The 21,407-nt window shown below is 39.7% G+C and overlaps 2 protein-coding genes across 4 annotated transcripts in view; both read left to right on the forward strand.

Annotated features, from left to right (window-relative positions):
* Window positions 1-185: 185 nt before the first annotated feature.
* On the forward strand, window positions 186-18,082 carry ttf2 (transcription termination factor, RNA polymerase II). The gene is made up of 23 exons (XM_084363082.1): window positions 186-289; window positions 543-648; window positions 1,260-1,346; window positions 1,779-1,848; window positions 5,432-6,301; window positions 8,760-8,880; window positions 9,019-9,201; window positions 9,447-9,604; window positions 10,019-10,100; window positions 10,298-10,423; window positions 10,613-10,763; window positions 11,314-11,419; window positions 11,573-11,757; window positions 12,593-12,746; window positions 12,927-13,018; window positions 13,463-13,548; window positions 14,090-14,232; window positions 14,356-14,535; window positions 15,025-15,083; window positions 16,050-16,203; window positions 16,570-16,652; window positions 17,147-17,221; window positions 17,589-18,082. Exons 1-23 carry the CDS (start codon window positions 262-264, stop codon window positions 17,731-17,733), a joined length of 3,444 nt encoding a protein of 1,147 aa, XP_084219208.1. The 5' UTR covers window positions 186-261; the 3' UTR covers window positions 17,734-18,082.
* An 830-nt stretch (window positions 18,083-18,912) lies between these two features.
* Window positions 18,913-21,407, forward strand: part of mphosph8 (M-phase phosphoprotein 8) — a 34,917-nt gene continuing 32,422 nt past the window's right edge. The window contains exon 1 of one of the 3 annotated variants that reach the window (XM_084362960.1): window positions 18,913-19,233. In XM_084362960.1, the coding sequence (XP_084219086.1) occupies window positions 19,132-19,233 (102 nt within the window). In that variant the 5' untranslated portion in view covers window positions 18,913-19,131. The remainder of the gene's footprint in view (window positions 19,234-21,407) is intronic. The other 2 variants (XM_084362961.1, XM_084362962.1) reach the window with 2 other exon arrangements.

The following is a 21,407-nucleotide window of genomic DNA, read 5'->3' on the forward strand; positions in this document are numbered from 1 at the left end:
AGCGAATAAGATTTGCATAGCGCCGAGTTTCAATCTTGCGCAATGTAGTTTTATGTAGTACAAGTTATATTACTTTGTATTTTATTATATATTTTCATTTGTGGAAAATATACGTGATTTTCATTTACTAATTTGGACAAGAACTACTATACTGAAAATATACGCACCGGATGTATTTTCTGACGGTTGTGATTGGTTGATACGAAAATACTGAATTCCACGTTATAGCAACTGACACTGACTGAACTAACTGTAGGAACAATGGAAAAGACTTTATGTAATGTCCACGGTAAGTCGCACTAACTTAATGATATTCTATAGTTTGCTGTTAAATAGAAACTCAGATATTGTGTTGAGTTTCCAGAGGTCACATTTGCGTGTTATTCCTTTTTTATGTGCATGACAAGGCAGTTTCTCTCCATGGTCATTTCCACTTTTGATTTAGCCAAACATATTAATCCCGTACGTTCCCTAGCTAACTTGCAGTGAGTAGAAAGTATATGTGATCCACTAAATACCTTGTTCTCTATATCCCCATACAGGCAGCCTGTGTATGCTAAAAACGGGCGTAAAAGATGGACCAAATAAAGGCAAAAGCTTCTACGTATGCGTTGACAGGCAAGGCTGTGATTTCAGTCAGCTGGCCAGGTATTTACATCATTTCCACAATGATTCCCTGTTTCTGTCCCCCCCCCCCCCAGACGTTATAGAGAGTATGTCAAAGGCGAGGGTGGATCCTATTGCCTATCACAGCAGTGACATGGATTATAGATCCTCATTATTGTGAAAATCTATAGGTTCCCACACTAAAGCAGCCTTAGGAAGTCCAACCTAGTACTGTCCCACAATCTAGTACCTGAAAGTAGAGATGCATGAGACTGCTCTCTTATAGCTAAACACCTGAAACCTCTTTTTAAATTTGTTAGCTTATGTAATATATACAGTTTCATACGTTTGGTTTGCCAAAGCCTTAACTGTCTCTTTGGCACATACTGATGTTGCTTTCATTCATCGTATCCAATCTTATTCCACTCATATTAGCCATTATTTTATACACACTGGGTCTGATTCTGTCTATTGCTATTGTAAAAAGAAAATGTGATTTTAACCTGTTGTTATTTAATGGCATACTAGTTCATTTGTTTGGCAAATTTTACATTTCTTCTCCCCCTTTTGGGTTTGGAAGTTTTTGACTGACTTATCATCGTGTTTTTGATCTGCATTATCATCATCATTATTATTATTGTCATCTCCTCCAGTGTCCCACCATCCCACTGCCTCCATCATGCAGACTCAATGGTGGAACTTCAAGCTCTCACCTACATTCAGCAGCAGGAGAGCTACAGGTGGGTGTGCAGGTGGATTGTGTTGTGGTCCAAAACAAAAAGGGTTTTTCTTTTTGTATACATGTGATGAAACTTGACTGAACGGTATATAGTATTAAACTGTTGTTAGCTCATTTTGCATAGCTTGCTTGTTGTCTGGTGCTTTGACTTGGATGCTGAGTGAACCCCTACTAAACGGTTCTGTCCACTGTGTCCTGTTGTTTGTTGTTTGTCCACCAGTGTCGCTGTGTTTTGTATGTTTTTGTGTGATCCTGGCTGCTGACCAATTTACCTGCAGGGACAGTAAAGATACCTTGAACCTTGAACCATGAACATTCCTGTTGGCAGCTTTACATGTATATTAGCCACTTGAATAAGATACCTGTTTCGATGTGACCACACACCTGGTTGCTTGTATCGGACCTCTAATTCTGAGTTGTTCTCTTTTTCCAGGTTGTTCTACCGCTGTGTTGTGGGGAAAAAAGCCGGCCAGAGGTGGTGTGGATACGTGCCTTGGACTGCAGTAAGACACCATACACACCTTTTATTTCTATACCGTTGGCACCAGCCAGACCTGGGACTCATTATAGATAGATAGATAGATAAACTTTATTTCGGTGTCACTCCACAACACACATTAAAAATACATAGGCAATATAAAAATACAGTTTTCATTTTATAGATAACCCCCCCCTTTACAAAATTAAAAATGTTGGGGACCACTCAAAAAAGAGTTGTGAGACACCAACTAAAAATAAAAAGTCATGAAAAAGATACGTAAAAACGTTCATTATGGTACCATACAGACAAAAACACAAGGCAGTTGTTTTATAAACTGGAATTCATGAAAAACAATCTTCTATGAAGGATGAGGTGGCAGGCTTTGGCACATTCCTTGATGCAATGTTTACCAGCTAAAATGACACACAATTTATTTGTATCATCAAGATCATTAAAATTAACATACTTAGAAAGTGTACTAAATAGTTCAGCGCGAATGTCCATATAAATAACACAGTGTAAAAGAACATGGGCTTCTGATTCAATGGAGCCAGTATCACATAAAGTACAGTAGCGTCTCTCCACTGGGATGTTCGTATATCTACCAGTTTCTATTGCTAAAGGAGCAACTCCACATCTAAATTTAGCAAGGGCACTTCTAAGTTGTCTTGATAATATATTTTTTACATACGGCTCTGTCTCAAATGCACCCTTAAATAGGCAGTAAGTGCGTAATTTATTCCCTTCTGATTTGTTTATTAACTGTAGCCATGATTCCTCGTCTGCCTTTGACACTGCCATATCAAAACATTTAAGATCGTTACTTGAGTAAACCATATCTGTACGAGCGAGATGAGATAAATTCATAGAACCAAAAAATCGTTTTACCATTTGCACATAATTTTTTACATTTGTCAAATGAGCCGCCCACTGAAAAACACGTTTACATAATCGGTTATCAGGCATACCACAGAGTCTTTGCCAGTTTTTAAAGATGCAAGACCACTGATGTTGCCATGGAGTTTTCCAACCCATATCACCCTGTATAGCAGCATTTGGGGTGTATTTACCCACACCTAGGTAAAATCTACATGCCCGATTAAACACAGCATTAACAGTAGAATAACTTTTGTAACCCCAGACAGCAGCAGCATAGGTCAGAATAGGCAGGACCAGGGATTCAAACAGTTTAGGCAAGGCAAGGCAAGGCAAGTTTATTTGTATAGCACAATTCAGACACAGGGCAACTCAAAGTGCTTTACAGGCGCATACAATTACAGTAAAACATTTAAGATACATTAAAACAAAACATTAAAACAAGTTGAGAAATAGACATTTAAACAAAACATTAAAACAAGTTAAGAAATAGACATTAAAACAAAACATTAAAACAAGTTAAGAAATAGGAAAACAAAAGTCACAGAGAAAAAATAAAAGTCACAGTGCAGTTCAAAGACTTAAAATTGCTTCAGTGAAAGGCTGTGGCAAACAGAAAGGTCTTCAGCCTTGATTTAAAAGAGGTGAGAGTTGGAGCAGACCTGCAATTTTTTTTTCTGGAAGTTTAGTGTAACATTTAAAGGGGAAACCACCCATACATTTACATTTTGCTATGATAGCACCTAGAGCTCTATTCGCATGCATTGCTAAATTCTTGACAGTTTTATTATAATCTAGAAATTCAGTTAACATCAAACCCAGGTATTTATACTCTTTAGCTGTTTCCAAGGAGAACAAGCCGCAGGAGAAACTAAACTCAGACAGGGGCATTGATGGATTTCTAAAGTGCACCACTTTGGTTTTATCGGGATTTACGTTCAATTTCCAGTCCAGACACCAGCTATGGACAAGATTGAGCATCTCCTGAAGCCCCTCCTCAGTTTCAGAAATCAAAACAATGTCATCTGCATATAACAGTATGGATATTTTTTCATCACCAATAGAGACACCTTTACCTAAGGCCTTAATTGCTAAAGACAGATCGTTTATATACATGGCAAACAGAATGGGAGATAAGATGCACCCTTGTTTAACTCCAATCTCAACTGGGAACCAATCTGTGAGACATCCATTAACCCGAACACAACATTTGACATTTTCATACAAAGCAATAAGACTACTAAAAATATTACCATGTAGGCCTAGTGCAGACAGCTTATTCCAGAGCATGTTTCGGTCTATATGATCAAAGGCTTTAGAAAAATCAATAAAAGAACAAAAACCAGCTTTCTTCAACTTTTTCCTTGTATCTATGATTGTAGTTAAAGTAGCAATATGGTCAAGGCAGCTTCCGTTTCTTTCTAAACCCATTTTGCTCGTCTGCTATAATATTGTTAGCCTCAGCCCATTCAGCAATACGATTATACAGTACAGAACAAAACAGTTTATATACAGAAGATGTCAAAGTGATTCCCCGGTAATTAAGAGGTATTCTGTTATCTTTTCCCCCAGCTTTGGGGATAGGGTTAATAATACCATATTTCCAGAGCTCTGGTACCACACCATTTGAAAAACAATAATTAAAAAGCCTATATAAAATATTCAGTGTGTTACCATTTTTCAATACATCAACTGGCACCCCATCATATCCATAAGCTTTACCTTTTTTAGCTGCTTGTAGAACCCTTATAATCTCATGCTCTGTAATCTGCTGGTTCATGAAGGAGCCCTGGTTATGTGCATATGCAGTAACTCTAACTCTGCTGGAAGGGTCACTGTGATTGTTAAGTTGGAACAGGCTGGCAAACTCACATCTCCAGGTTTCTAAAACAGCATATTTATCAGTCTGTACGGTCCCATCAGGCCTCAAGACCTCCCAGGGAATCTCCGGGTGACGTTCACTACCAACACCAAGCTGGTTAACCTGCTGCCAGAAGGCCCTTGGGTCGTTACTCACTAGTTCTTGGATATATGTAGACAACACTTTTATCTCTCCGACTCTCAATCGTCACACACTCATGTTCACAAATTTATGTTGAATTCTTTTTCATCATTCCAACTTTTCTTCAGAGACCAAATATGTTAGTGTCAGATTTACAAGTTTTAAGTACAAGTTTGTGTAATTGGTTACTGTAGAGATATAATCGGATATTTAGAAAATTTGCGATTTGACTCCAATTCTGGTGTATCCGGGAATCCTTGTTGCATGTAATGCCGCATTACTCCCCTTTCAACTTATTTTCTTTAACCTCTCCATGTTTCACTGTCTAAGCAAGAAGCAAAATCAATGTAACTGCAACAAGTAGTCGAGCCATCAATTAGTTGATCAAAAGAAAATTAATCTTTAACCAGAGCTGCAAAATGCATCTAAAGTTGCAGTTTTTTGATAAAGGTAAATTATGTGACAAACAACATTATAATGAAGTACGGTAGTGCTGCAGAGATGTTCTGGCCTTCAACTCTTGTTCTCCAGATGCAAGAGAGTGAAAGTGAAAATTGTGATACAAAAATGGTCATTCTCACCATCATCTCACAATCGCAGTATCTGTTAAAATAATTAAGTACATTTTTTTACCATATCATGCAGCCCCATTCTTTAAATATTATGATGGTCATTTAAGGAAAATTACAAACATTTTTAAAATGTCTGTTGTCTTCCACCATTGCAGCCAGAGAAAGAAAAGAGAAACCCTCTGTCTGATGCACAGCTGCAGCCCTCCTGCCTACCACCTGCCCGAAACCCTTTTAAGGCTCCCAGCAAGACTGACAAGGACTCTGAGAGGAGAAGGATGCAGAGTGATGGAGGTGATGAGAAAAAAAGAGAGGAGAAAGACAGTGAGGCGAGTCCCAAGGCAGGGGGAAGAGAAAGTAATCAGAAAGAAAATGTGAAGAGCAAAGGTGCAGGAGAGAAAGATGAGGAGGAGGGCAAGCTGAATTCATCCGATAATTACAGAGGTAAACAACTTCCAGCAGGGATGAAGGTAAAGAAGAGAGTTTCGGATGAGGAGAGGAGAAGTCCCAAGGCTAACGCTGTGGAAAAGGTGACAGAGAAGGTGAAAGACAAGATTAAAGAGAACCACACTGACGCGAGAGAAGGAGAGAAAACAATTTCTTCCTCCAGTGTCAAGGATGCTCATCCTGAGAAAATAAATCAAACCTCACAGGATCCTCACAAGGACTCGACCCAGAAACCAGCCAATGGTAAAACCTGTGGGGTGGAACAAACTGTAAAAGACAGTGTCTCTAAATCTGCACCGAGTGGTAGCACTGATGCTTCCAGAGACTCTGATAGCGCATCTAACAAACCAACACAATCCGCAGAGTCCATTCAAACCAAAAACAACCAAGACAATGATGATGATGACGACGTAGTGTTGGTGTCTGTGAAACCTGCTGCTCAGAAAACTCCTCCTGCCTCTACTGTCCAAAAGACCCTGACCACCTTCCCTGGCTTCCAGCCAGCGTCTAAGGTCAAACCTCAGCAGGGAGATCCCAAAGGGCTGCACAGCCTGCTCACTGCTCAGCTCCAACAGAAAAAGGTAAGTAAGTGACACACCCAAATAGGGCTGTAGCTATCGATTCTTTTTGGAATCGATTAATCTAGCACTTTATCGATCGATTAATCGATTAATCGTATATATATATATATTTTTTTTTTTTGCATTTTTAAACAACCAAAACAAATAATGCATGACGAAAATGATTTGGCTGTAAAATGATCAACCATTTGGCTTTTATTTCTTTAAAAAACAGAGGTATTTCTTACAACTCAAACATTTGGCTCCAAAACTTTATTGCAATTTACCCATTTAGTGCAAGTGCTAACAATTAAATAACAATACAGTTTCAACTTACTGTAAAACATGTATAACATGTAACACTATGAATCAATACAAACTTAAATAGTAACGGCCATTTTGCCTTAGTGTTGTCTTATACAACATTACAAAAAGGGATTGCACCTTCTAACCACCTACTAACAAATAATATATAATCTCTGGGATAGGCCTATTTGCTATGGTAACCTAGCAACCTATGTGTGTGCACGCATGCTGTGTTATATATAATTTTATGTTATACATAGCACCAAATCACAACAGAAGTCATTTAAGGTCACTTTTCCTATAGAACCGGTCCGGACCGTGTTCGTTTAATTAATAATTTCTTCATCGTCGCGCATCTACAATTCTCCTCCGCTCTGTTTTACGAAGGGAGGAGCTCCGGACCGACGTAAACAAACACACGTGCACACACACTTACAGACAGACAGAGAGAGAGAACATGTCACGTCGGTCTCAACTGTCTGTAAAGCAGATATCATATCTACGTTTTTTAAACGCGCACAAACTGATTCTGCTCTGGCATGTCATCTCGAGCCTTAGCAGTTCTCCGTCGTGGTGGCGGATACGCAATGCAATCTCCCCCGGGCTGCTGGAGAACCAGCGTGAGGACGTGAGTTTAGAGGACCAATCACAGCCCTTGCCGTCTCCGTTTCCCCTCGACGGAGTGACGGACACTTAAAAAATCTTTCATGCGCCCGGAGAGGCTCTCCGTCAGGCTCTCCGACGATGGCTCTCTGTGTCCGTGTACGGCACTTTACGCAGTAGTAACAACGGTCCGTGTGGAACATTCAAGATCCCTGCGCGTCATAGGAATTTAACGACGCTTCGAGGCAGAGTTTTTGCCTCGACCAATTTTTGTAATCGAGTAACTCGAGTAACTCGATGAATCGTTACAGCCCTACACCCAAACACATGACTGACTGTTTGGCCAGATTTGGCCTGTTTTTTGGGAACAATTTGATCTGGATAAAAATACTGGATTTTTAGGCTTATGGTAATATTGTTATAAAGAATTCTGATCAAAGATATGCACCTCAAACATATCTTCAGCCTTTCTTTGCTGCAGTTTCTTGTGATCTGTCAGCACATAAACACCTAAATAAATTTGTGATGAGCTAAAATCAGCTGATAAGATGGACCACGCTGATGTAATGTTGGACTCCAGTGCCACAGTCTTGTGTCCTGTCTCCTGCAATCTGATGGAAAACTGGGAGTAACTGATGTAGCAGACACATAGAGAACATTTTTATTGCTTAGTTGAATGATGATAAACAAGCAGTAAAATCTCATAATATACCTCATTTGCCATCTGACTCTATGGTAGCTCGATTAAAAAATGGACACAATACTCTTCCATATGCCAAAAACTCTGAGTCTTCATAAGAAATGAAGGCGCTGATGGATTTTTGATGGATTCTTTCTTAGACTCGTGCCACATGGGTGTGCCAGCTATCGATTTGGGCCCCTACCTACATATATACAGAAAGTGACCCATCTGATGTATAGCAACAGAAATGGTGTCTCCACAGTGACATAAATGTTACATAAATATCAACGTCATGGTTTATATTTATGTGAAATTCATTTAATCATCCTGTTACTGCTATTACATCATCCCTTGGTTCAGGTGGAAATGTGCACATACTTATGATGATGATGTATTTCTAGTGTACACCATTAAATCAAAATCAGAATATTGCTCTATTCTTCTCCTCCACCAATGAACTAATCACATAGTTTAGCTCCAAAACTGTCAAACTGAATGCTGTGCTTTCTGACATTTGAGACCACAACAGGCCTGTGTCTTAAAAAAAACAAGAAAGAAAACATTGTGACAACACGTTGAAATGATGTATCACTGCCTTAACCTTGTCTCTGACTTTGTAGACAAGGAGGGAGTTTTATTCTCTCAGCCACCTAAAATGTAGAACAAGTGATGCTGATTTATTATTGAAACATTTTAGAAGCCTAAACAGTCTACAGTGTTTAGTACTACAGACCATAGCAGCAGAAAATATGGCACAAACTTGATTCTTTGACTTTCAAACGAATGAAACAGATATTCTCCTTAGAGTTAGGTTGTCATTTCTATAAATCCATTTTAATCTGTATCTCTGTCTGTCCTCTCATCACATTAATATCCTCTCCTGTTAAGGCCACTCTGTCTGTGGTGAATGTGGCGGCTCTGCCAGATAAAGGGGAGAGGCTGAGGACTCAGGTCAAAGAGCTGGAGGATGCACTGGAGTCTCTGAGCCTCACTGTTGCTTCTCAGCCAGGTAACTTACTCACTGTGCAGTAGGGAGATTATATATAGATGTTGGAGAAATGAATGCATGATCTTAATTCATTAACATAAAGCGCTTATTTGAGAATTAACACTAATGTTACAGCTGTAATGTACAAATCACTTTCAGAGTCCCAGGTTGGACAGAAAAGCGGTGATGCTAGTGCGGGTAGCAGCCAAGTTAACCCATTCAGCCGGCAGGGCGACACCATCCTGCTCCCGGCCCCGCCTGTCCCAGGGCTCTCCCAACACCAGGCCTCCAGCAGCTCCCTGGGGCTCCAGCTGAGCCAGGGTTATACCCAGATGTATGGAGGTAGGCCGTACGTGGAGACATTTCTGTAACTCTGTCTGGCCTTTCCAGTTTTATTTTAAGCTAGCTAGCCTGTTGCAGGAGGTGGCTATCCTCACTTTCCAGCATCTCTATTTCCCCTGTGATTCTGTTTTTTAATTATTTTTTTATTTTAACATTTTATGTTTATTTTTGTCCTGACTGATTTTTTTTTTCTTTCATTTATCAGTCATGCAAACCCCTTAACTCTCAGTCATTCATCTTTCCAGCGAATCCACAGGCCCAGGCTTTTTACGGTGGCAGGATGACTGATGACCGTCTGCTGGCGGTGAAAAATGCCACCTGCGAGGCCATCGACCATCTCCACAAATCCCTGGAGTCTTGCCCTGACCCTGAGGCCGAGGTTCCAGACCCCAAAGGCATCAAGGTTAGATACTCCTTCAGTCACTAGTCTGGTTTTCATCAGGCCCTCACTTAGAATATTTGAAACTACTAATGAGGAAATGACGCATCCATTGTTCATTCTAATATGTTTTTAAAATAAAAAATATGTGGACACCCATTCATTCAGGCTGGTATGTAACCTGACCTGGAGCTGAGCTGTGCAGCAGATTGATGCTCATAGTTTTGGAATGAGATGTTGAATAATCTATATGGGTGTAACCTTTGGGTGTCCACTTACTTTTGACCATAGTGTATTTGCTATATTTAGGAAGACGTTCTAAGAAATGTTTATTTTATTTTCACTTGACAATTGGTTATGAAATCAGAGCTTCTACTTATTCTTTAGATTGGTCTACTATGTTACTCTGATAACGACATTGTCCTCTTGGTTGATCAGGTGACGCTCTTGGCCCATCAGAGGAGAGCTTTAGCCTGGCTGCTCTGGAGAGAAGCCCAGAATCCCTGTGGAGGAATTCTGGGTATGTTCACCTTTTATATTTTTTTTTATTTTTTAAAAATGTTTTTTACATGATTGTTATTAAAAAAGATTACAACAAAAACAGATGACAAATCTTAAGGAATATGAGATAGAGGTAACTGTTGTTTTAGAGGCTTCAAATTAAATGTTTTTTCTTTGCTTCTCCTTCTTGTTCTTGTCGCTCTTTTTTGGATTAAGCGGATGACATGGGTCTGGGGAAAACCCTGACCATGATTTCTCTCATACTGGCCAAGAAGAAGAAGGCAAAAGAGGAAGATGAAAAGAAGGAAGAGAAGAAGCTGGAGGGTTGGATCTCCAAAACTGGTAAATATAACCTCTTCCCACTCCGTTCAGTTTGTCTAATAAATGACAGCGTTGTAATCTGTGTGCATGCAATTCAGATTTAAATTGGATCGAAACCTCCCTTTTTGTCTCAATTCTGGAGGTCAGACTTAAATTGATTATTCAGTATGCACATTTTGATTAATTTCTGTTTGTTTGTTGATCATCCAGACTCTAGCCTGGTGGTTTCTAAAGGCACCCTGATCATCTGCCCGGCCTCGCTGATTCACCACTGGAAGAGAGAGATTGAAAGACATGTCAAGACAGGCAAGCTGACTGTGTACCTGTACCACGGCCCCAACCGCGAGAAAAGTGCCAGAGTGTGAGGGAACCATTCACACATACACACCACTCTTGTTTTATCTTTTCTGCACTGTGTCTCTGTTACTAAACGTGCAGTGACACCCTATTTTTTTTTGGTCTGAACCAGGCACAAAGGAACGCCTCCTGTGTTGTAGTTTTGTGTTCGGTTCGTTTACCTTTATGTCTGAATGAATATTAAAAACGGCTGTAAAAAAGCCATAAAAAGACAAGGAACATCACTAGATTGCACACAGGTCTGTTGTTGACTTGTCTGCCTTCTAAGCAATTTTGAACACCACTGATCTCTCTTGCTGAGGCAGAGCCCACTTCCTGTTTGTGCTTTTCACACAACAAATAACCGCTCAATTGACCCAAGAAAGAATCTTTTTGTATTATTCAAGAATTTTATCAAATAACAACACAGCCTGATCATTTCATAAGTTGGGAATTCTTACAGATTGGACCTTTTCAATATCATCCCCACTCATTCTGTCATTCTATTCGAGTTTAGAGGATTGTTAAAGCAAACGCAATCAAACTGAATTAAGTGTTCTCTTTCTGTCCCTCAGGCTGGCAGATTATGATGTGGTGGTGACCACATACAGTTTGGTCTCTAAAGAGATCCCAGTCCAAAAGGAGGAGGCTGAGAAACCCACCAAAGATGCTGATGATGTGGTGAGAAATATTTATTCATGACATAAAACCACATTTTATCAGTTTCAGTGCTGTATCTTAAAATTATTCTTGTAAGATGTGAAAAATGATAAATGATCTTTGGCACCAAAACTAATAACTCAAACTTCTTCATCTCATGTTTTTTCCCCTCAGCCACCACACTCGGCTCCTCTTCTGAGAGTGGCCTGGGCCCGGGTGGTTCTGGACGAAGGCCATAACATCAAGAACCCAAAAGTGCAGACGTCCATGGCTGTGTGTAAGCTGAGGGCTCGTGCCCGCTGGGCTGTCACTGGCACACCCATCCAGAACAACCTGCTGGACATGTACTCACTGCTCAAGTAAGACAAAAACACAGTGAATGCAAGAGTTTTAAAAATCTTACCTGGTAGAGACGCTCCTTACGTTTTGTTTGCAGGATGGATGTGTCGGGTTTTGCCCTATTTCAATTGACCTTAATGTATGTTAAAGAATTTTAAATTACAACAGGAAGATTTGTGATGACTTTTTATGCAAATGTTGTTTATGAGAGATGCACTGCATATCAATGTAAACGGCAAAAACTGAAATGGAGAATATAATAGAATAAACTAAACCATAGAAACTGGTTAGAGTAAATAATAAACATTCAGATAATCAATTTATAATCCATTAAGGTGGAAATTTTCATGACTTTATCTGATGGCTCCATCTTCATATTTAAACTAGGGGAAAAATAAGCTTTTCATTGCTGATCAGGAGTTAAAAAGTGAAAAGTGCTTTATAAGTGGCCACAAGATGGCGTTATAGATTAACCTCAACTTTAGAGACCACTGAAATCCGTTTAGGACTCGCCTCTGAAATATCAGACTAACAACCAAACATACAGGAACAAAATCACCACCTTGTTGGCGCTAACCAACTTTTCAGTTAGAGAAAGAAAAGGTTCAACTTTAAATATTTATATCTATTCAGCACTTTGAGAAGCTTGAAGACTGTTCTGAGTTGACATCTTGTTCCATTGCAGAAAAAAATATTGTTGAGTGAAATAGTGCTTTTCTCTGGTAATGCACAGAAAAAGGTCTCTGACCCTGAAGTGGTTTTTGAATCTACTGACCTCTTCATTGTCAAGTGAAGTCCACGATTCATTTAAATGCGACTGTGTTTCCTCACTGTCTGTCTCCGTCTGTCTTTCAGGTTTCTGCGTTGTTCTCCGTTTGATGAGTACAAACTGTGGAAAGCTCAGGTGGACAACGGCTCTAACAGAGGCAGAGAGAGACTCAACCTCCTGACAAGGAGTCTTCTTCTCCGACGGACCAAAGACCAGCTGGACTCCACAGGAAAACCACTGGTAGGGACGCACACACACCTTGGATGGCAGCATGACATTGAGGGCCACATAGAAAATTTGCGGCTGGTTTGTTCAGACAAAAAGATCCGACTCTTTGCAATCTACAGCTGAGGTGTTCTCTGATTCAAACATCAACACTCACTGTGGATCCAGGCTAAAGTGAAATGTTGAATGTTTCAGGTGTCTCTTCCTGATCGGACCCTCGAGGTGCATCGACTCAAACTGTCCAAGGATGAACAGGCTGTGTATGATGTGGTCTTTGCCCAATCCAGGTAACATAACAACCTGTCATATTTTTCAATACAAACAGATTTATGAGAAATCATCTCCCATATCCTTTGTTTGTCTTTTACAGTGTACTCATTGATGATAAATGATTATTAAGATTTTTGGGGGGGAATTTCTGATTTTATCTAGTGTTGTTTGCATTTTTGCACCAACTTCACAACCTTTTTTTTCTTTTGTCCATTTCCATGATGTTTTCCATTAAGTGTGTGGGGGGAAAAATGCTAGGAATTAATTAAAGACTAACCAGTGTTTCCTACTGAACTAGACTCTGACTACCATCAAGGATGCTTACGACAGCTCCGATGTCTAAATGTGTGTAACTGCTTAAAAAAGAGACGGGATGCCGTTACGTCTAACTGGATACAGCCGATGGATCATTAATAACATATAAAATGACACTAGACTGGTGATTTGCTCTTTTCCTCTAGATCTACTCTGCAGAACTACCTGAAGAGGCATGAAGGAAATGATGTGAGCAAGGGAAACAAATCCAGTTGTAATCCCTTTGACAAAGGTGAGATATTAGATGGTTGATTTTTATAGTCTTCATCAGGCAGTTTGTCATGAATTCTGCCCCCATATTGTGAGAGGTGTGGCTATGATTATATGGAATAATATTGGTGCCTCAGTCCTGAGAACGCTTTTTGACAATTTGAGCACAGACAAACATGCTTTACAAGCACATGAATTATATTTTGTTGAGAAATTATCACACAAAGAATAATTTAGATTAGGTTAGACAGCGTCATCAATCCCTAATGAAGAAACTAATTTGCAACCAAATCAACTCATACAAACAACAAACAATAGAGACATTGTATTCACAGGACACAATAAAAATGAATAACACTAAAATATTGCATTTGAAACATGATTTAAAGCTGAAAGGTGCTCTGGATCCAGGCCACATCTGACAGCTGCTGACACGAAAGACCTCTTTTCATCTTTTGTTTTGATTGAGATTCTGTGCTTTTAAGACAAATCTGGTTTGCAATCAGTATTGTTATAACTAATTGGTGTGTGTAATTAAAGGCCTGTGTGTCTTCCCTCCCCAGTGGCCCAAGAGTTTGGTGTGTCGCAGGCTGACCCTGCTGTGTCGAGTTCCCAGCAGCCTCAACAGGCGTCTAGCACCGTCCACATCCTGTCTCTGTTGCTGCGCCTCCGACAGTGCTGCTGTCACATCTCTCTCCTTAAGAAGGTACACACACACTCACATGCTCTGACAAGGCTCACTGGGTTTGACATTCTCACACACATAAATACACACAAAGACCAACACAAGCACTGATTTCCTTCTGTCTCTCGTCCCATCTCTGCTCAGACTCTTGACTCCTCGGAGCTGCAGGGTGATGGGATCGTCTTGTCTCTGGAGGAGCAGCTCAGCGCTCTGTCACTCTCCTCCAACCCCTCGTCATCGGGCCCTGACCCGAAAGACACTGTGGCCCTTAATGGCACCCGCTTCCCCTCTAAGCTGTTTGAGGAAACCAGTGAGAGCAGCAAGGTGGGCAACCGTTGTTCTCAGCACCATAACACCACCATTACCCCCTGAATGTGAGAATGTGTCCTGCAGGCTGTTTGTATTCTACTGTGACTAGAGAGACTACTCTCTTTCTGTGCAGGTTATAAAATGGTTGTATCAGAACTGTGGTTTTTAGAGGTCTCTGTGGAGGTCAGTAAGTGTAACAGGTTGTTTACAGGAGTTGGATAACCATGGTTTAGCCTCTCTCTCCCCACTACACATCTTAGAAAAGTCTAGATGAGAAGAAGTAATACTGCACATACAGTAACAGTATCTTAGTTACTTTTATAAGTCATAGGTTAAAATCTGTCTTTGTCAGGAGCCCAGGGAAATCTACATTTCTGGTGAGAAAACGTTGTTTTTCTGTTTTTGACGGGACAGGGTGTGATCTTCAAATTTTCCTGTATCGCTGCTGTTAAAGATGTTAATTTTAAACACAAATGGACTAATTCCTCTACCTCAATTTTCCAGATTTCTGCTATTGTCTCCGAGCTGAAGGCAATCAAACAAAGGAGTGATGATCAGAAAAGGTAAAATATCAAAGTCTCACAGTCACCTCAACAGTTTTTCTTTCAGTTATGTTCTAAATCTGCCTCAGTTTGACTTATTTCTTATTGTTGCAGCGAAAAATTAACATTCTTTTCATCCAGATAATTTAGCAATCTTGACCCCCTTTCTCACTGGTCATGAAAACCAACATCCACTAAAATCTAGCTTTTGTCATCAGTGGGAAAGGGTACAGTTGCCATTTATTCCTAGGTCTAATGACTCTGCAGTAGTCGGGTATATATCAGATGGAAACATGACACCCAGGTGGGCATGCTGTTGCCCATTTTCTTCTGGGCTTCAGCGCATAAATGTATTTCAATCCGTTTTATATTCAAGCAGCACTCAAACATTGTTCAGTTGGCATCGAGGTGACAAGAGACTGATTTTAAAAAAAAGTAACCAACATAAAATTGTCATTGAGCACCATGCTGCTCTTTAGTGTTTCCTGTTTTGTGGTGTGTTTGTGATGTCAAGCATGATACACCAGAAATAAAACAAAACGCAAAATCGTTTACTGGCAACAGGAAAGGAGTCAGTCACCTATTTTAGCATTTAAATATATATATATATATATATATATATATATATAAATATATATATATATATAAATATATATATATATATATATATATATATATATATATATATGTGCATGCATGCGCTATATACGCTAAATCCGTCTCACCACAAGGTCCACACGGGAGCTGTTCTGGAGCTCTCGACTGTCCCACAATCTTCTTCAGCAGATAGAGTTTTCATGAAAATTGTGATGTTGAAATGTCTCCATCTGCTATGGAAGATCTTTTAAAGGACTATAAATTAATTCACCTGTAAAGTGCTAACATCTGTTAACCTGTAAGTGGTCACCCTAATTGACCCAAAATACCAGTTTAAATGTTACCATCACATGTGTAATCCATGTTATCCTTCTCTCTGGTAATGTGTAGCGTGATCGTGTCCCAGTGGACCAGCATGCTCCAAATTGTTGCAGTTCATCTGCGGCAGATGGGCCTGAAATATGGTGTTATTGACGGGACTGTCAACCCCAAACGCCGCATGGACCTTGTCGAAGAATTCAACACCGACTCTAAAGGAATTCAGGTAAATCTCACCCAGAAGTTAGTCAACAAAATACATGACTAAAACCTTTTAGTAGTTCAATACATATATGAAAAACACAAAACATTAATAAAAATGTGATGTCTCCTGTTGCTGTTTAAGGTTTGTATACATTAGAAATGTACATTAACACATGTATAACAGGCCTGTATTTTCAATAATAATCACTTGACAGATTTTTTTCAAATCTATAAAGTGAAAAAGTTAAGAAATATGCCTTTAACTCCATTGTTTGGTCACACAACTTAAAACACTTAAGATTTCCGACAGTACTGCTCTGAGTAAATCTTCAGAACTGGATTTTGACCATTGTAATGCTAAATATATTTTTCTGATTTTTTGCCAAAGGTGATGCTGGTTTCTCTTTGTGCCGGAGGGGTTGGACTCAATCTCATTGGAGGGAATCACCTCTTTCTCATGGACATGCACTGGTGAGGCGCACACTGACATGCACAAATCCAAGAGAGTATAATTGCTGGTGTTTGCTTCCCTCTGCTTGATGTAGCCAGCTGTACAAACAGCAGGTCCTTTGTCTGAATTATTGCTATTTTTATTCCTTTTGTGCTGTTGTGTTTTGCTGTTGTTGTTAAAGTACTTGCTATTGCTCTTTTTTTGACCTTCAACTGAAATTCCCTTTAACTGACACTTCAACTGTCTCCTCATCCCATTTCAGTGCTTCATTTTCAACTCTTATTACCATCGAACGTTTAACAAGACATTATTTAAAGACATTATAACCATTTTACAGGGTTTCCAAGTGCAATTTTCAGCAAAAATGTGCACTTTAACTTTCTTCAAACATGCTTGTTAAATTTCACATCTCTATATATATGGCAAAAAACACTTCTTTAATTAAAATTAATAAAGGGAGGAAATATTTGACATGTTCAGTATAACAGTGGTTGACCCGTGTACACTCTGACAGGAACCCAGCCTTGGAGGATCAGGCATGTGACAGAATCTACAGAGTTGGACAAACTAAAGATGTCACAATCCACAGGTAAACAGCAGGGTGTGTGTGTAGCTACTACTATTAATTAGTATTCCATCATACGACATTGTTGCGAAAGGACAGTACTGAGATTGGTTAAGCTCTTAAGTGACAGAATAGAAGAATAGAATTTCAAATTTCCATATAGGGAAGTGAAACAACAAATGTGAAGAATCATGAGAAACTTAAAAAAATGTTTTAAAGATGGCTTATAAATTCATCTGTAAAAAAAAGTGTACAAAAACTTAAGCTGTGTTCATCTTCATTGTTAGTTAAATTTACTAAAGGCTGTGGGGTGCCTTTTTTCTAGTGTATTATAATTTAGCTTATTTGTGTTAATAAATAGGTGTGTGTGTGTGTGTGTGTGTGTTTCCAGGTTTGAGTGTGAAGGCACAGTGGAGGAGAAGATTTCCACCCTGCAGGTGAAGAAGAAGGAGCTGGCTCAGAATGTGCTGTCAGGAACAGGAAGCACCTTCACCAAACTCTCCCTGGCAGATCTCAGAATCATTTTTGGTGTCTGAGATGGGAGAGAACTAAAGATGCTGTGCCACACTGTCAAACCCACAGCTACAACACCAGATGGCCATTCATACAAGTTTTAAAAATTCAGGTTATAAATCTGAAAAATCTAATCAGACTGAGGTAATAAATGCCATAAATCGAAGATACTGGAGCACTCATTTTCTGCAATGTTATGATTTATTTGTGCAGCCTGTTCTAGTTAGCCTCTGTCATAGTTATTTTAATTTCTGATCGCTTACTCATTATTGGAGTGAAGCAAATATTTCCCTCTATTTTTTTTCACCTGATTATTTTATTTTGTTGTATGTGTGTTCATGTTTAAATAAATCCAGGTAATAACTGAACATATACGATGTATGATGTCCTTTGCATTGTCAATTTAAATGATTTATCAATTCAAAATGTTAGTTAGGTCAGTATTTTAATTTTCTAAGGCAGGTTTTAACTAAACTAAATGCTGTCAGAGCAAGTCACTGCTAACAAACTATTTAACTTCACAAGTATGCATTTCCTGATATTTTGAATATGCTATTTATTTATCTGAAACATATCTGGACACTGAATGTTCTCTATATAAGGTAAGGTATTCAGAATACACATAAATCGTTAAATTTAATGTCACCCACCTTTATTGGCTAAACAAAAACTTTATTTTGAGTTAGTTTTGTGTTTTAAACGTAGCCATATGCATGCGATTATAACACGAATGCTGTTTTAAATTATAAATGCGTGTCAAAGTGTTGTATCAGATTAATCTCTTGACTTCTGGCTCTGACTGTCTGCTTTGAGCTGTCCGCCATATTTACATTGCTCGGTACGTAAAAATCTGAGGGTCCATGCTGCCTTTACTAAACATAGGAGTTTTGGGTTTCAACATCTGAAACAATATACACAGTAGTATTGGCATTCACGCGTCGGAAAATCGATATTACACTAGGCTAATGTCGTCACATAATCCAAATAGTCAATATAGCGGTCTATAGCGGAAACTAAAAAGGGGCATTAAATGCATATCAGACCCCGGAGATTGAAACAATATACCGGTGTTCGCTATTTAGTAGTGATTAGTATCGCGTGTTTCTGAATTACTTCAGTTATATGATACATGCTACGTACCGTAATGTACGGATTAGTTTTGCCCCTTACAAACTTCGAGCACAGCAACTAAAAATTGATGAATAGCGTGAATACGACTTGGAAGTAGAATAATGGGAGGCTGGGAGCAGCATGTGAATGCAGCATTGTAAGAGCGGGCGGTAGCTGGTCTGCGGCGCTAGTGCAGTAACTACGGCCAGGTACGCTAGCGTCCTGTCTCGGTGAGCAAGCAACCAACGCGGCCTTAAGGAGTGCTGAATTTGAATAGCTAAATTTTTGCAAACCAGCACCAACCCGCAGCCATGGATGCTGAGACTGATAAGGTAGAGCCTGCGGACAGTGAACAAGACGAGGAAGAAGATGTATACGAAGTGGAGCGGATCATTGACATGCGAGTGGAAGAGGTAACGTTAATGCTAGCTAAATGCTACTTAGCCGCCTGGCTAGCTTGGCAAACATGGCTGGCATTGCTTTCACTCCACTCCCACGACGCATAGCCCACCTACAACGATGCCCAGACACTTTCTGTCATCTAAACGCCTCTCTGCAATGTATTTCAAGTGTATTTTGGTGCAGTGAATTGCTCTCGTGTCAGTTAAGCAGTCATATAACACTATTCCTTTGACGGGGCTCACTGCTCGTGCACACACAGCATCGTTTTCTGTACAACTTCTCCCATGATGTCCGCTCGCCTCTCCCCTGCTGGGGCCAAGGACGGACGCTTTGCAAGCCTGCAAATATTTTCATCACGGGTGCTCTTGACCAGCGGCTTAGCTAGATCAAACAAATATTGGGGATAATAATGCTAGTCACATTGTGCATCAAACAGATTGAATGGTTGATGGTTCCCTGATGGTAAACAAAGCCAGTTAACGTAGTTAATTCCCAGTACGAAGGCTGCTAGGGTTACCATTGTGGCCGCCGTATTTGAAATGACATAAACCGACCGACTAACCTGTATTGTACATTTCTGTGCATTAATAGAGAAGTGCCACAGAGGATAATAAGCAACTGGAGTTGGTTTTAATTGTTTTAAGTTACGTGGTGTCTTTGCGAGCACATAGTAACGTAGTTGTAACGTGTTGATCTGCTACGTAAAGTTACTTGAATATTTCAGTTTGGGTTTTAGCAGCTGACCCACTAATGATAAACCTTCACTCTTATTGATTACAGTGTAGTGCTGAATGGAACAAAAGCATCAAAAATACCATTTATTAGCCAAGTGTGTAGCCATGGTTTTACCCTACTCATTAGAAGGAATAAAGTATCTGTGGTGTGTATCAAGATTTTATTGAAAAAAATAGAATTAAATTAGACTTTTGACTGAATGCTTTAGCTGTTGTTGATTGTGGGTGACTACACAGTTAATCCCCCCTTCTTTACAGAGGTGATCCCTCCCATTATACTCGCAAATTGTGTTTACAAAGTAATGCCTAGTCCCAAGGAGTTGCCACATTTTCACACTTAAATAATAACTAGCCCTTCACCTGGGTGATTATGGAGGAAGTGCTTTTGTGTGCGTGAGTGGAGGTGTTGGAGGGTCAGGTTTGTTTTGTTCTTTGAGTGCCAGGCTTCGCATTCACTTTGTTTGTTTACATCAATTTAAGTAATGAGATTTTCCCCCAGCTTTTGAAACTCTTAAGGTGAATTTTGAGATTTAAAGATTCAGAAACACTGTTTTTATCATAATTAGGTTGTTGTTTTTTTGCATTATGAAGACACATGAATAAGTTAAGTATAGGTGAGGGAGCAACTTGGCAGAAAGGGAGAGATCACTTGTCAAAGTTGTGCAATGTTGCTTCCAACTGAAGGAAATGTATTGATCTTCCCATCAAAAGTTAACTACTAAATAAGTTAGTTTCCATAGCTGAACAGTTAGCTGTTTTAAGACGCATTCACACTGATTAATTAATTAAATTATCTCCAGCTACAGTGCTGTCCTCAACAGTTGTTTCAACTTTATCAAAGCAGCATCACGGTCAAGTCTTAAATATAACAGTTTTCTTATACGAAACATGAATTTAAAGTGTAACTAACTCAACCCTCAAACCACTTTTTTCTGCTGAAAACAAATGTATTTGGGTATGAAGTAGTGTTGGTGATGCATTCTGGTCCAACTCTTGACATTTTAGTCAAAGTATTTCAATTTGGTGTATTTTGTTGTAAAAATGTAAGAGTGACTGCCCTCTATGGGTTGAAACCCGGCTATTACAATCAAATTTTGCTATTGGCTGAGATGGAGGCCGATGAGTTTTGGAGGCAGCTTACATCACGAGCCACCACTGTTCGCCCCGCCCCTCTGTGTGTGTTTTTGCGTGTGTAGTGGTGGTAGTGGTGGTAGTGGTGGTGGTGTGGGAGGGGGGGGGGCCTCTGTTGGAGGCTGCACAGAGTGACTGGACGTGTCTTAACTGCTCCTGGAGCCCCGCCCACAATCAAGGCATTTTTTGAATTTCCAGCCTAGATGCACCTCAGCCAAAACCTAGGGGTTTAGTTACACTTTAAATGATTATGTCCATTTTGTCTTTGTGTGTATGTATGTCTATGCTGCTGCCTGTCTTGGCCAGGACACTCTTGTAAA

The sequence above is a fragment of the Pagrus pagrus genome (genome assembly GCF_965226575.1).
Source record: "Pagrus pagrus genome assembly, chromosome: 9".
NCBI lineage: Eukaryota > Metazoa > Chordata > Actinopteri > Spariformes > Sparidae > Pagrus > Pagrus pagrus.